At 38.8% G+C, this 16,516-nt stretch overlaps 1 protein-coding gene and 1 long non-coding RNA gene across 7 annotated transcripts in view; one reads left to right on the top strand and one right to left on the bottom strand.

Annotated features, from left to right (window-relative positions):
• kcnab1a (potassium voltage-gated channel subfamily A regulatory beta subunit 1a) overlaps positions 1-16,516 on the top strand; it is a 45,774-nt gene that overhangs the window by 25,172 nt on the left and 4,086 nt on the right. For 4 of the 6 annotated variants that reach the window (XM_088380964.1, XM_088380963.1, XM_088380966.1 and 1 more), the window contains 12 exons: positions 5,409-5,452; positions 9,464-9,501; positions 11,032-11,111; positions 11,368-11,412; positions 12,373-12,417; positions 12,502-12,545; positions 12,952-13,038; positions 14,553-14,638; positions 14,942-15,062; positions 15,146-15,240; positions 15,481-15,601; positions 16,417-16,505. In XM_088380964.1, the coding sequence (XP_088237090.1) occupies positions 5,409-5,452; positions 9,464-9,501; positions 11,032-11,111; positions 11,368-11,412; positions 12,373-12,417; positions 12,502-12,545; positions 12,952-13,038; positions 14,553-14,638; positions 14,942-15,062; positions 15,146-15,240; positions 15,481-15,601; positions 16,417-16,505 (895 nt within the window). The other 2 variants (XM_088380967.1, XM_088380968.1) reach the window with 2 other exon arrangements.
• LOC148395029 (uncharacterized) lies at positions 1,412-10,027 on the bottom strand. Its single transcript, XR_015859456.1, has 4 exons — positions 9,674-10,027; positions 5,702-5,848; positions 5,101-5,142; positions 1,412-2,370 (listed from the first exon to the last, which is right to left on the bottom strand). It is a non-coding gene; the product is annotated as an uncharacterized LOC148395029 (long non-coding RNA).

Raw genomic sequence — 16,516 nt, 5'->3', positions numbered from 1 at the left:
AGACTCCAAATTGTCCCTAGGTGTGAGTGTGAGTGCGAATGGTTGTTTGTCTCTGTGTGCCCTGCGATTGGCTGGCAACCGGTTCAGGGTGTCCCGCGCCTACTGCCCGATGACGGCTGAGATAGGCTCCAGCACGCCCGCGACCCCCGTGGGGACTAAGCGGTTCACAAAATGGATGGATGGATGGATAATGTGTAAGCCAAATGATGAAAGAAATAATTATCAATTTGAATAATTGATTAGAAGCCAGGTCTTATTGTTTAATAGAACTTTGGATCAAAATTGTTTTTCCAGCATGAATTAAATCACATGAATGGATGATGTCATGTGCTTTTATCTTTTGTCTTTTAACTGTGTCAGCTGTTTCTCTCCATTCGCTGACTACAAACTAAATGAATTCCTGCATAATAGCACAATTTAAATATTGAATTGTTAATAAAATATTGAATTCCATAAGAATTTAGTAAATAAAATCATGCAAGCCTAAGATATAATAAATAGATTGCATTCAAACTGGAAAGCACTAGTTTGCATGTCCGCCTCACAGTGCAGAGGTGGTGAGTTCAATTCCGGCTCCAGCCTCCCTGTGTGGAGTTTGACTGCTCGGATAGGCTTCAGCACACCTGCGATCCTCGTGAGGATAAGCGGTTTGGAAGATCAACCTGCTACCGATGAGTATTCATGTCATTCATGAGGCTGCTGCGATAGTAATATTTAAACGCAAAGTCCAAAGGAGCCACACTATGTTTAACCGTAATTGGATCTGACAATGGAAGTAATATAACATGATAATTTATGTCATCCAGCAGATTGTCTGAACAGACGCTCACATACGTAGAAGTACAATCATTAATCTGCTTGAGTTCTGCAAAATGAAGACTTGTGGATGCTGGGTGGTAAAATAAAAACAATTTAGAAACAACAGTTGTTAAAATTGCGCTAAAATGTAACTACAGATTGACAGAGCTTTCTTGTTTTTTGCTGGTAAATATTTGTTGTCTTTGAATTGCAAAATTTTCATCACTTTTTGGCACCATATAAGCCTTGATAATGTCACTATGTAAGAATATAAATTATATGGTGATTTGGAATACAATGTGTGTGTATATATTATTTTATACAATACCCCATATTCATTGAAAGTTTAAGTGGTAACAAGAATTATTACCAGTGACACAATGTTTCTATTGTTGAATTTTGAATAACGTGAAAGTGATTTATTATATTCTCACAGTGTTATACTCACTCTGTGTTCTGCTCCTCCGCTTAGCCTCCATTGATATTCCTAACACTTTGAATTTCAATTAGATGTGTTCTCCTCAAAGTGATCCAAAAACAACACTGAATTATATTATATTATACTTATGTGAATACCTTAGTAAAGGGTTGAAATGGGATTGGGTATGTTTTTTATTTTTCTTCCAATAAAGTAAACGTCACTTTTTTTCAGCCATCATGCACTTACTATACTGAATTTTTTTCATCAATGGTAAAAATAAAAAATATATATACAAATTGATATTTTGTACATCTATGTAAATACATTTAACTATTTTATCACAAGTGTGTGCTAGCGTTAGTCACAGAATAACCAATTAAAAGACCTTTGGTCACCGAAGACGGGTACATTTCTTTTTCAGCTGAACAGGAATAGAGCATAAAAATAAATAAATAAATGTAGCAGCTCTAAACATGATCTTAACCATCTACGTACATGACTGGCATCTATCTTCCCCTATAATGTAACCTATTAGACTGAAAAACGGAGAAAACGCTGGACGAAAGACGACAGTGGCTGTAACTCTAGTCCGATTGAAAACAGTTGTGATGAAGCACAATCCAAGGCAAGTGAATAAATAATGGCAAAACCTCAAAACCATGAAAGTAAGGGACAAATGTAACGCTCGAAGGAAAATTGCAGTTAAATACATGAGAGACCCTGGAAAATCAGGAGGATTGGCCAGTGTGTGCTGCTCCCGCGTAGTCGGATTTATTCTGAATCCGAAGACAGAACAAAAGCAATATGTTAAGCGGATTAGGGAACTCTAGTGTAGACCACTGAGAAATATGTGTCCTGGTGTGTCATAAAAAGGATATTTTATTTAAGCCTTGGTGGCAACAAGGCTGCGGTCAGCTCGAGGGAAGCAGCAGTCGAGCTGAGCAAACTCGATAATGAAACCATAGGGAGACACTGAGCCAAAAGAAAATCCAGAACCGGGGAGAGATGAGGGCAAGGCGACACGAGCTGCTCAGAGTGCTAAGTGATGAAGAAAAGTTTACAAGGCTGGTTCGACGACCTTGCGGAGAGGAAGTGGAAGGTCATTTGAGGGGTCTTGATAATTGGAGTCATGCAGCTGGTGAGGATCTGCTCTGGATTCAAACGACATAACACATTACAGTCATCATAAACAAGCCCCTCAGATTCACATTAAGTTACAAGCAAGAGTAAGAAACCTAACATTTTGGAGTGTCACTCAAGTCTGTCTCCATTATAGAATGTTTTTGTCTGTTTTGTATTGGAAAACGTACAAACAGGGCAACCAGACAGCATTACGGGGTGATGAAAAAAAAGAGCAGAACACAACCTTCCACCCACTTTGGTGCTCTCAGTGGTTTTATATTTTCAGCAGTTCATTCATCAATAAATGATGAACATGGTATGTTGCAGATGACTGCTTGTAAAATCTCTTGGAAGTTATCCAAGAAAGTCACTTGTATTCGATTCAGGGTTTTAATTAGACCTTAAGGCACACACCGATGCTAATACAGTATTTTTCATAGATATGATGGGTTTATTCATTCAAAACATATCTGGGGGAAGATTTTCAGATTTGCAGGTTGTCAGCCGGTACCACCCATTTTTTTATATTGCGTTTTATTGATAGCATCATCTTACATGTACACAATAAAAAATGGGAAATTTCCGGTATGTACCCTGTGATTGGTTGACGATCAGTCCCAGGGAAAAAAAAATATTTGGATTTATTTCTTAAACACACAGTGAAGGTGGTGAACGAAATAAGATTTTCCATGTCGTGAATGGTTTTCTTCCACAATTGTTTGTTAATGAAACAGTTTTTTTTTTCTTTTTTTTATGAGCCTTAATTTTTTTTCCAAATCTCAGTGGTACTGTACGTAACTTCCTGCATCTGTGGCTCACAGCTCTTTGAAACTAGTCTTACTGATGGTAAATACAACTGGGTCACAAAACAGCTGAACGAAGAGATTCTTACAAAGTGTTTATTTATTGAGGTCTAATCCCAGGATGCATATGGAGCTGACTCAACATGGATTTAAATGAGGGCCAATTCATTTGGCTCAAGAATGATGCCCACTTTGATTCTGGTCATTTAATTGGATGTCGTGGGCTGTCCACACACAAAATAACACACCGTCTTTTCATATTTGGGTCTGTCAATTTCTTCAGTTGTTATAGTATGATTAATGTTTCCTTTCTTCTGTCCTGGACAAAAAGTAAGTCTCCAACTTCCCACTGCATCACTGCTTCTTTTAATTACTGAATGATGCCTGTTGTCAAACGCATGCATGCTTTATTTCATCTGTGGCTGGTGCAATTTATCATTGTCACAAACACTTTTCTTTTGTCACCTCTGCATTTCCTTTTATTTCTAAATCTAGCTACATCGAGCCTGCACGATATTGACAGCCTGTATGACAGCCGGAACTTTGTGATAGTTAAAAGAGCTTTTAAGGTTGTCATCCGCAGTGCACTCAGTTGAAATGAATGATGTTGGATTTTGTTTGGAGTAACTCATCACACAGTCAATGAAAAATAGAGCAATAACATACTCCCAATCAGCAAAGTATTGGTAATTTACCTCAGATGTTTTTAGTCTCATATGAATTAAGTATACTGTATTACTTTGGCCAATTGACAGTACTATGATCTCATTTGTGGTGCAAGCTAAATTGCGTGGAATTATGATGGTTAGGATGTTAATACATTTTCTGTGATGATTCACAAAACTTCCACTATTTGTCCGTCAATCTTTATTGTTCATTTACATGGCACTGTATTCAAATGTCAGAAGACTTAACATGATGCGTATGGACTTAGTGGTTTGACTGATTGCAGTTTAAGTTAATTGTAATTATCATCCAACGTTATTTTGCTATGAAGCTGGGGAGTAAACCATGCATCAAAAAGAGTGAGGGGGGAGAATCTCCTTCACTTGCAACAAGAGACAAATCGCATTACGGCAGGGATATAGAGAAAGTCATTACTGTCCATCATGTAGCAAATGAAGACGTGTTTAGGTAAAGATGAATAGTTTCATTGACAAGGGAGGCTTGTTATGCTAGATCTGTTTGGAAAAGCGATTACAGGGGTTTAAAATTTCAATAAATATTTGATGGCCCAGGATGGCTGCCCACTGTGCGTGTGTGAGTGTACATGCGGCGCACTGAGCGGAGGTGGTGTGTGCGGCCTCTAAGTGTTTGCAAGAGCCTTTTGAGACACATTACAAATAATGACGGCAATGCATCTTACAAGTGGGGAATCTTATTTTCTTCTACCCCGTCTTTATCTGCATCTCCTCATTGGTCATTTGCTTCAGCGCTGTCGTTCATCCACTCCTCATCGCACCTCTCCTGCTCATGTAGGCTTACTGAACCAATTAGATGACCCAAGAAAACTTAAAAAAAGTTGGAGCACCTCTAATGATACCTCAAAGGTCAAGCAAAATCCCTTCTGTTGCTGGTTGACTTCTGATTTGTTTACCCCTTCAATAGTAAATTTCTTACTGAGATTGCATAATTGAATGGAGAATACTAATTGCCTTTATGATTATATTAACTTTCTGGACTATCACCCTCTTTGGGTTTGATGAACAATCATTTTTAACTATCACGGGAGTGAAACAGCCACTAACACCGGACAAAAGTACTTGTAGACTGCTGGAGTCGATACAAAATCTCATTAGGTAGGTCTTAGCTACAAGAGACGTGTTGGGCTGTCATGATATAAATCCATGCGTATCAATGTCAGGATGCGATGGGATTAAACCCACAAACACTTTTTTGCTGCTGGTGTGAAGAACTGTCTTGTGGGGATCTAGTGCATCATCAAAAATTGATTACCTTAGGATGGTTTCATTCGGATGTCCAATTAAGCATTCCGATCTGAAATGGCAGTGAAGTCATGTCAGTAATAAATCACTTCAGTGATTTTGACAGGCGAGTGAAAATGGGAGATTGGTGAAAACTCCAATTATTTTGCTGACAGGTAAACAGTTGCTCATTGCAGATGTGATGTTGTCTGATGATGTGAGCCTAATGAAAATCTCGGAATATTGGATTGACAGATATTTCTTTAGTTGTGAAACAGTGTGTATGCAAATATATTTTAAAGTACCACTAAATTAAGTAATTTTCTCCTGTGATTACAGGAACCTTGGAAAGTCAGGACTAAGGGTGTCATGCCTTGGACTTGGTAAGTAAATTTCACCTTGCCCTTGTCTCATTCAGTGAATAAAGTCATTAAAAATGTTCATTTTGTGAATAAAAATAAATCTGTAGAGATTCAAAGTCAACTAGGATGAACAAAAATGGAAATGCATCGCAGATTAAGATTTTCTAGCGAGGTCCCTCTCTGGAATAAGTGTCCCATATAGCCCACTACCTTTAACAAAAAAAAAAAAGAAAATCCAAATCCATTGGATATTATGAGTGTGACAGCTACCTTGCTTTTGACTTGTTTGCTTCACATTAGTCTAAGTGGTCTGCTTCAATTTGATGGAGCTGCGCAGTACAGAAAGGTCAACCGAGTGGCAGCTGTCTGTCACACGTTGCGCCTTGGGTGGGCACGATGATGACAGGGCGAGACGGGCTATGGAGAAAAGATGTTGTCGAGATCAGACCGGATGTGTATATGTACTTGATTTTAAAAATACAAAATGGGACTTGTTGCTCGAGGGATAGCCAGTATGTTTTCTGCGTCCTGTCAGGGTGCCCTTGTACGAGGCACTAAACGCCCCCAAACTGCTAAGGGGAACAACACAGTCACGTTGCCCTTCACACTGACGTCTTTCCCCTGAGTGCATGCCTGTTGGATGTTTTTTGTGCATACTGCATGCATGATTTTCAACAAAAAGTGTAAAAAAAAAAAAGAGAGAAAAAGAGAAATTAGAGTCGTGCCTCCAACATCTTACGCTCCAAAAGTCATTTTACACCTGTTGTTTAAAACATTATTTTTTTTAAATGATTTTGATAATATCTAAACAATGAATAAAATGTCTTTACTTTATATCCAAAGGGGGATTTTTAATTCAATTCAATTTAATTTTTTTTGAATCTTTATTCAATTTTTCAAAGCAAGCAACTCAAAAGTTCAGCATCAGCTTTTCAGATGGGCACAGGTATGCCTCTTTTTCCCTGTTGTCATCTGTAGCTCACTTCTTTTTATTAAATTTTAATTGAGTCTCTAATTGCATGATGTGAGCCATTCAACGCTATTAAGATTTCCCAGACAATGAAAGCAACTTCTACCACATCCAGCATGAAATGAATTCATTTGTCAAATAGAAGCAACTTCCTTAGTCCCAATAAAACTGCTCGCAATTTAAATGAAATTGAAGTTATTATTTTCAACAAGCGATTGGCCTTCAGTGTCGGATGGTGTTGTTGACAAAATGAGGTGATTTGTGTGATCAATCCAAACTTTCTGTGCATCTATTCTTTCACAGGAAATCAGAACGGCCACTGTGAGTTTTGAGCTGCTTTACCGCGATGTCAACATATGCTAATTGGTTGTGGACTGCGTACATCCAAACACACACAGAGACACAAGCTCATAATCAGCATTATCAGGACCATCAGCACTTGTACACGAGCTCATTATTTTTTTCCAATTATGATGCCTACTTGTCACAGAGGAAGGAGGGCTTTAATTAATGCGTGCCATCGACTGATGAATGCTTGCAATATTTTGCCCTGGATGAAAACTCCTACAGTGCAAAAAGGCAGTGAGAGGACGGATGGGTGCTATGGAGGACAAGTTACTGCAGCTTTTCATCCTCTAATGGACCCTCTCACTCACTGAGCGTGTCAAATTTTCACCTCCCCAAGTTCTTTCCTTTCACGCTCTCGTTTCTGAAGACGCTGACTGGCAAGGTTCGTCTGTAAAATCCAATGAGACTCATTTTACTTCATTAAGCTTAAGTAGGAAATGATATTAGCAACAGCTCCGACTATGATGGCGTCTAATTATAAACTAGTTCAAAGTACAACAAAAGTTCTAAACCAAAATAAATGAGATGTCCTGTGAATGTATAATAAGCATAAAGGCCATAATGATTTGTACTGTTACCTTATAATCCCTAGTTTATATAACCAAAAAGTCACTGACGTGAGTTGTTGAATTTTCAGCCAAAGTGTAACATTATTTTTAACCGGAGGTATGCTGTTTATGTTGCTCTCTCCGCCCACTGAAAGCAGCAGTCGAAATGTAGACAAGACAGAAAAAAAAAAGTAGTCAAAAGGTGATTCAAACGTTGTTCTGAAGAAGTCAATAAAAATTGAAGAGGCAGTGCAGTAGACGCCCCAAAAATAGTTGTTGTGTTTGTGTTAGCCAGAATGCTGATGCAGTCCTTGTTTAGTCTGTTTAGGAATTTGGCATTTGCGATTTTGTATCGCTTCGCCCATGGATATCTGAGGCTTCAATCCTCAGGGAACAGGCAACCATTTCCGGTTTCTGTTTTGTGACTATAACTTTCTCGAATCAGGTGTAAATTTTGAACCTGCTTTCTGACTTTCAATCCTCTCGGTTTCAGGAGGAAGCCTCTCAAAGTTATCCGATTCACAATTGTTGCATAGCAACCTTACGTACATCCACCGGCGCAGTGAAAAAGAAATGTTTGACGTTCACGGGGATTTAATTTCCATCAAAGAGCAAAAACTCTGCTGATCCCTGATGTGCGCTGGCCTTGACACTCCAGCTCTGCAGGGTTTTCATCCCACACTGAGCCTCCCACTCAGACACAAAACACCAACTGGACATCCGTAGCAGTAATTACAATTCTGCCACACTGGAAATAGCTTTAAAGGCTGACTGAAAAGACTCATGCGCCTGCAGAGAGATGTTCAAAACACACTTTTCACAGGTGAGTGGGAAATGTAGACAAGAAATATTGACTGCAAAGACACTCCACTGTGTAATCACATAACGGCTGTGGACATACAATAGCTTAGACTGTCGTGAAGTTTCCATGGTTACTGACCTCAACAATTTCTCAAATCAACCCCCATCACCAGTGATGAGATGATACACATGTCGAAAACAGCAGGATTTGCTTTGCGCTTCCACAACGCATCCAAGGGAATTATCTGTAAATGAGACTAAATCACAGCTAAGAGGAGCTGTTCCAATCCAAATGTGTGGCCTAATAGCTTCTGTTGTCATAAAGTTGAGCATGTGCTTAACTGCCTTTTTACTAGGCCTTGTTCATCCCTCGATGACAGTGGAGCAGCACAAGTCAACAGTGGACATATAAGAGTTGTTATGTGTGGGAGTGTGAAAGGCCACATTGCTACATGGTGAGATTATGTTGTTATTTTCTTTCGTGTTTGTCCTCATTGGTCGCAGAGGAGCTGGAAGCTTCACCAGATGACTCTGGGTGAGAGGTTGCTCACATCGTACAACATGTTTTCTTCCCTAAGGCACGATTGAGTCTAATGAATTCTGCTTAGGAACAAAACCCGGAACTGGGAGAAAATAGAGTTTGCTTATTAGCTAAAAATTTAGTTGCATAATGAATCACCAAGTATGCTGTTTGTGTGTGAATCTAATAAATAAATAAATAAATGGTTCGGAGAAAAAAAGAAACATTTGTTGGTTCAGGATTTTATTTTCCCTGAAAATGAATAAAAGGAAAAGTACATGAAAGAGGATGGCGGCAGGTCACCTCTCCAAGAAGTTTCAGCCTTACTTCTTTATCTGTTTTCAAGCAAATCTTACAATCCCCTGAGCAACACTAAAAACCATGCAATATTTGAAGGTTTGAAGTAGACACAAATTGGCATTCCTGTCGCAGACAATTTTGTGGCAATGTAAATTTCTGGATTGCTGCAACAGTTTTGAATGGGAAGCGTTTTCACACACATCAGAGCTATATTAATAATTCAGTGAGGGGATTTGCTGAGGAATTTCTCAGCTTGTGGTGTCTTAACCTTTTGCATGTCATCACCATTGTTTACGTTCTCATCAGCAGCGCGTATTATACACGCTGCAAGATATGGGAACACCCGCTCACTCACATATGCATCACTATTATAAAGCCCTAACAGGGAGTTACACTACTAATCATTCATAAAATTATACATTGTTTCTCTTGGGGACATGACAGCCTGGATAGTTTACACTCGTGGCACAATTTACAAAATGACGCATGGCACAAAATGTTATTTCAAGTCTAATTGCAATTGTCACGTTCTGTTTTTTCGCCAGGAACATGGGTGACGTTTGGGGGTCAGATAACAGATGAGGTATGATGCTATTTTTTCCCTTTCTGATCTTTCATGATTTTATTAAAGAAGAAAACTGCGAGATGACCGCTTGTGTTGCATGCATAGTTGCGGCATCTCTCACACATGTGCACGCACACAGTGCAAGAGACACACCAACAGTACATTTATGTAACTATATTATTTGTCTTACCCTGAAGACTTAGTGCAATGGAGTCACATGTCTTCCTCCCAGCCATTATTCCCGAGTTCAATGTCACTGGTGACATCCTGTCTCTTTCACAGTTTGAATTCCAACCAGGTTATGGAAATTGTATATGCACCGTCCAAGCCCGCCGCTGGATAATCTTTGAGAACTATCCAACAATTAGTCCTTTGCTGATTCAAAGTACTAACATTTGTCTTGATTACCATTATGTGTGTATCCTTAGAAAAACCCCTTCTTTTATTTATGTTGACATCAACAGATCTTCCCTATGCCTGATTAGGCTTAAAGAGGGACAACCACACAAGCATTGTTAGACAATACCTGCTGGCAACGTTTTATTGTGATAAATGATCACTGGCTCAACATGGTGGACTTTATTGTTGCCCTTTAATTAAAGACAATTTGTTTCTCTGTTTATATTAAAGCACTTGGTCAGCAGATACACAATCGGGATTAAGCCCCGCTATAATGTATCATGGTGATATCTGCAAAACAAAGGCTTGTCTAACAGATGGCTAGTCTTAATGACATCATTGAGCGCGTTTGCATCATTAAATAATGAATGTGTTTTTCTTTACTTCTCCATGGGCAGCAGAACCAGCAGCAGCAATCACAGATGATAGTTTAGACAAATGATAAGTTGAAAATTGGAATTGTGTAGTCATAAAGTTGGCATGTGGGAGGTTTGAGTAGCCTTTTTTTATGTCAACCAAGAAAATGTATTCTGGTTTTCCTCACTGGATGATGCATATTTTCCATTCAAGTGTTCCCACACCACCTGAGAATAAACAGCAACAACAACCTAAACACAAAACCTCTCCACAAAAAGCTCTGCAAACCCACAGTGACTCTCGAGTGATGAGTCAGTATACGAGGTGTGTCAGAACTTATTAAAAATCATTACCAGCCATTTTTATGCATTTGTCATGTTTTCATCTTTCATCATAAACATATTTAATGGGAAGCTATTGAATTTTATTGCTGATCCATTTGGCCTGCAGCAAAAACGCTCCACAAGTATGTAAACAAAGAATATTTACTGCAAACCTTTGGTGGAAGCCTTCATCAATTACATATGACAGTAAGATTGAACTTAAAGAAGAAAATGTTGTTATTGCTGCATTGCTACTTGAGCAGAAGGAAAAGTTCCTTTTTCTTTAATATTACTTGGAAAACAAAATTGTATCAAAACCACAATCGCTTTTATTGTTTGTCAGTATTTTGCATTCAAATACGAAGGTGGCATTTTCTTCCTCAGTGTGAAAAATCAATTTGGGTACATATACATATTTTGTCTTGTGGAATTGAGCTTTTCGTCCTCACGGTTCAACTTATGTTGCCAGGTTGCAGAGCAGCTGATGACCATCGCCTACGAGAACGGGGTCAATCTGTTTGACACAGCTGAAGTCTATGCAGGCGGCAGGTGGGTGTTGTTCCAACTTCTCAGGTTTTCCGCACTTATGCTCCAACTCACACGTAACAAGTATTCGATAGATGTCAACGGGAATTGAATTTTTCTTCAGACTTTGTGCTGCTTTCAGTTTACAACAGCTCAAACATACAAAGTACGTATCATTGGGACAAATCCAAAATCGACATTCCTCTCATTGTGTATTACTCGTAAAAGTACATGAACTAAATCGAAATATCGTTCTAGTGATTTTTATTCTGCCTTGCAGGGCCGAAGTGATTCTTGGAACCATTATCAAGAAGAAATGCTGGAGGTAATGACAGTATTTTAATTTCTGAACACAATCCATTTTAGTACTGTGGCTTGAAAAAAAAAAAAAATCAAGAACAAACAGTCTGTGAATGTAATAATGAGGACAAGGAAGCCAAAGCAACTAAACTTAAACTGTGACTGTAGACAGCAAAACATTTGATTTGAAGACTAGAATAATAATTTCGAGACAGACAGAGAGACGCTGTATCGATCTTGAAGCTACGGAAGAGGATTAGGGCCAGTGAAGAAAAAAAAAAGAGGGGTGACAGGATTCTGACTTTTTTTCTCCGAATTCTGACGTTAAAGTCTGGATTTATAGTGAGGATTTCTCAGAATTCTGACTTTAAAGTTAGAATTCCGACTTTAAAGTCAGAATTCTGAGAATAAAGTCAGAATTCTGATTTTAAAGTCAGAAGGTCAGAATTCTGACTTCTCAGAATTCTGACTTTAGTCAGAAGGTCGGAATTCTGACTTCAAAGTTGGAATTCTGACTTTATTCTCAGAATTCTGAGAGAATTCTGAGAATAAAGTCAGAATTCCGACTTTGAAGTCAGAATTCTGAGAATAAAGTCAGAATTCCGACTTTGAAGTCAGAATTCTGAGAATAAAGTCAGAATTCTGACTTTAAAGTTATTCTCAGAATTCTGACTTTATTTTCCAGAATTCTGACTGTAAAGTCGACTTTACAGTCAGAATTCTGAGAATAAAGTCAGAATTCCGACTTTGAAGTCAGAATTCTGAGAATGAAGTCAGAATTCCGACTTTAAAGTCAGAATTCCCACTTTCTGACTTTAAAGTCAGAATTCTGAGAAAAAAAAGTCAGAATCCTGTCACCCCTCGTTTTTTTTTCTTCACTGGCCCTAATCCTCTTCCGTATGAAGCTTATTTACCACTGATCTTAAAATCAATACAGCAAGCATCTTTCCATGTTCCTTTTATTTTCTGTTTTGCTATTTTGTAGGAGATCCAGCTTGGTCATTACAACCAAACTTTACTGGGGAGGAAAGTAAGTGAGGATTTTTCCGGTGCAACTTCTTTCCGCCGTGTTAGAAAACTTTACAAATCTTTTTTTTTTTTTTTTTTCCATCAGAGCAGAGACAGAGAGAGGACTGTCTAGAAAGCACATTATTGAAGGTATGGATCAAGCATGACAACTTGTCGATCTTTTTGCTTTTATAAATCTAAATCAAGGGTGTCAAACTAATTTTTTTTCACGGGCCGCATTGTAGTCATAGCTTCTTTCGGAGGGCCATTATGACGGTCAACCCAAATAAATGTATGAGCACCTAATATCATATACAGTAAAAGCTACAAAACAAACTGACAAATGACTCATTTTCAAATCAGATGAGTAAAAACTGGTCAAATATTAAAAAGATATTAAAAGTGAAGACAATTTGCAATTCTAGTAATGAGACATGGATTTGATGCACAATTTGTCTTTGCAGGCCACATAAAATGATGTGGCGGGCCGTATCTGGCCCCCGGGGCTTGAGTTTGACACCTGTGATCTAAATGAACCCTCATGTGTGCTCCCCAGGTCTGAAAGGCTCGCTACAGAGGATGCAGTTGGAGTACGTCGATGTCGTTTTTGCCAACCGCCCTGACACCAACACGCCAATGGAAGGTGAGGCAGCAACCACACCAGGGTTCTGTGAAATTGCAATCACGTCAACATGTCTATTACTTAGAGTATAATATCAACTTCTACTGTTCTGGGAGGTGTTTCTACAAAATTTTAGAGTCAAGGATAACAATTTAAGTTCATTCTACAGTTGCGCAATAGTTCTGGGTTCTGTTAGGTGGGGCAGTAGCTCACCTCTAAGTTCTTGAGCTTTAGGTTAGAGTCCCGCTGTGGACAAAAATATGGCAACTGGTTGTTAGACAGACACTTGTTTGCTACTGTCAAGGTGCCCTTGGGGACCGGCCCTCTGCCCCCCCCCCAGCTTAAGTGGCGCTGCACTCTGTGTGTACCCATTTCACGCTGGCATCTCTTTTTGCATGCCTGAGTGTATTTGATTTGGTTCGCTGTCAGCTCAGTGCATGTTGAGTTTCCCCTCTAAGGATTATTTCGGGAAAATTTCAATATATTTTGAATTCAATCAAAACCTACTACACCAAAGTCATCCTAACGTGTCTTTATGAAGCTTACCTTGTGCATGGGGTACTTTGTCTCAAATGTTTAGAGGTATACAACAATTCTAATTTCCATACAGTGCTGAAGCACTGATACTTCATTTAGTTCTTTTGTAGAATTAAACCTTTGGTCCAAGTTTTCTCTATGTCTTTTGCTTAAATACAACCCTGCACTTACCTTCTGTAGAAACAGGAAAATAAGTGCGATGCTATCCATGAGGGAGATTGCGGTGCAATTAGAGTGATGCCGGCTTGATGATGAATGGCCTTAATGACAGTCCCGAGTCTGAGTTTTTGTTGGCTCATGCTGTCAGCACAGTTTGAGGCTAATTGCATCATTAGAGCTGCGGTAAGCTTGAACATAAGCCTCTCAACGTGAGATTGTTAGGATGGTGGATTGGGATTGGTAAAGAGTTGTCAGAAAACGGCATTGAAAAATGCAACCGTGCATTGTGTGCTGTCCCGTCTGGATTCATTTGTTGTTTACTTAACATTTTTAGAGAGAATACATTGGTAGACACTTTACGCAGTCCCACTCACAATTCCTTTTGTGAGGCCAAGATTGAAGATATTTATTCTAGCTCTGGACCATAATGTAATACGGCCATAACAAAAACCATGATAAAACACATACTGCATGAAAAAATGTAACCAAACTAAATTATTTCTCCTTAGCAAAAATCAATCTGTTAGAAATGTTTTAAACCCATTAGCAAAAAATGATCTGACTAAAACACAAAAAGCAAATTTGAATTTTTTTACTGCCTACACATCAGAAAGAAAATACTTTTGAACCAAAGATATCGGTGAAAACCTTTTGTTTTAATACAAAAATCTTCCTGGAGCAATATATATTTCTTGAATGTGTAAAAAAGCCGTCAGTGATTAATTAATACCGAAATTTGGCATTAGGACATGCCCCCCCCCACACACACAAAACAACACACGTTTCAAAATACTATCCCACTCACTGCAGCCAACTAACAGTTTGCTCTTATCTGACAGAGATCGTCCGGGCCATGACCTATGTGATCAACCAAGGCATGGCAATGTACTGGGGAACATCTCGATGGACGGCCATGGAGATCATGGTATAAAAAAACAAAAAAACAATTTACTCTACATTTGCAATGCAACATTTTGCAATAAATAGCCATTGCTGACCAAAATTAGAATTAGTCTTGATTCTACTAAAGTAACAAATATTAATTTGTTGACATGAATTAGTGGATGATTGCCACCATTTGGTCAGCCCTCTCTAATCCATCTTCCCTCTCTTTAAATCCGTCCCATCACTTGCTTCTTTCCCCCTTTCCTTTCTTCTATAGTGACAAAGAAACAGACTAATGAGTCCATCCGTCTTCCCAATTCTTACTGCGTCTTTGTTCTTGCAGGAGGCGTACTCAGTGGCAAGACAGTTTAATCTGATCCCTCCGGTGTGTGAGCAGGCCGAGTACCATCTCTTCCAGAGGGAGAAAGTTGAAGTGCAACTGCCTGAACTTTATCACAAGATAGGCAAGGACTCTTCACTGTCATCCTGTCATATTTTCTACCTTTCACAGTTCTTATGTTAACGTGCCTCTTGTCTATGGCTGCAGGAGTCGGAGCGATGACTTGGTCACCGCTAGCGTGTGGCATCATCACAGGGAAGTATGAGAACGGTATTCCTGAATCTTCCAGGGCTTCCATGAAGGTATGCACACTAATTGGATTTTGGTGAGTTTTTTTCTCCTGGTTCTTCCACAATGTTAGGTTGATTGAAGATGGATGAAATTTGGAGTGGGTTTAAAAAATATAAATTTCAAATGAAATGAAGAAAAGTTGAACAATACAACCTTAATTTTATGATAAATTATTTCAGAAAATTAATGAAAATGTATTTGAATGAAAAAGTCCCTCTGCCATTTGTTTTCCCTCTTTCTCGCTATTCTAGTCGTATCAATGGCTTAAAGAAAAAATTGTGAGCGAAGATGGGCGAAAGCAGCAAGCGAAGCTGAAAGAGCTCAACCATATTGCAGAGAAGCTGGGCTGCACGTTACCTCAACTAGCTGTGGGTGAGCCAGACCAGCCTGTCCGCTGCGTTCATGTTTGCCAGAATTATACTATTGCAACTCAAAGCTCAGAGTAAACTAAGAACACCAACCCTACAGATAGAGTCAAAGACATACAATTGTACCTAAAACTATAAATGACCCTATTAACACATTTTTGGAGAGATGAGCTGTCGTTCGATCAACGTATTATTTGTATGTATTTATTTTGCTTGTGAGAAAAAAATTGACATTTGCGCAGTAAATGGTAGCAGAAAACTCAAATGTAACACACTTCACATCAAGCAGCAGTTTATATTTGTTTAGATATCATAATTTCTGGACTACAAGCCGCACCTGAATATAAGGCGCACCAGCTAAAATTTGTGGAAAATCCTGTTTTCTTCATATACAAGATGCACTGGACTTTAAACCGCAGGTGTTTTAAATGACATGTCCACATTTCTATTACCTGTATTAATAAAAGAAATCCTCTTACAATATCATGAAAATCATGACAAATCCATAGATAAGATGCACTGGATTATAAAACGTAGGGTTCAAAGTTTGTGCAAAGAATAGTGGTTTATAGTCCGGAATTACAACACAATTGATGTAACTGTCAAATTTAAAATGAAACAAAGAGAATCGAAAATTGTATATTTAAACAAAACACATGCCCTCACAAGATGCAGCTTTACATTATGGGAAAGTTCTTTTAAAACTCAAACATGGCAAAATAACCAGTTCTAGATAATAAAAAGTAAAGGTGTGCCACCAAGTGGGAAGCATTCATGATTGCTGCAGAAGCTCATGCTTCCACCCTGTCCTGTTTGCAGCATGGTGTTTAAGGAATGAAGGTGTGAGTTCAGTCCTGTTGGGAACATCCAACCCTGAGCAGCTCACAGAGAACCTTGGGGCCATACAGGTGAAACCTTT

This window comes from Syngnathus floridae, chromosome 7, assembly GCF_059516105.1.
Source record: "Syngnathus floridae isolate MCC-2025c chromosome 7, RoL_Sflo_1.0, whole genome shotgun sequence".
NCBI lineage: Eukaryota > Metazoa > Chordata > Actinopteri > Syngnathiformes > Syngnathidae > Syngnathus > Syngnathus floridae.
The sequence above is the reverse complement of the archived record's forward strand: the minus strand, read 5'-3'. Positions and strand labels throughout refer to the sequence as shown.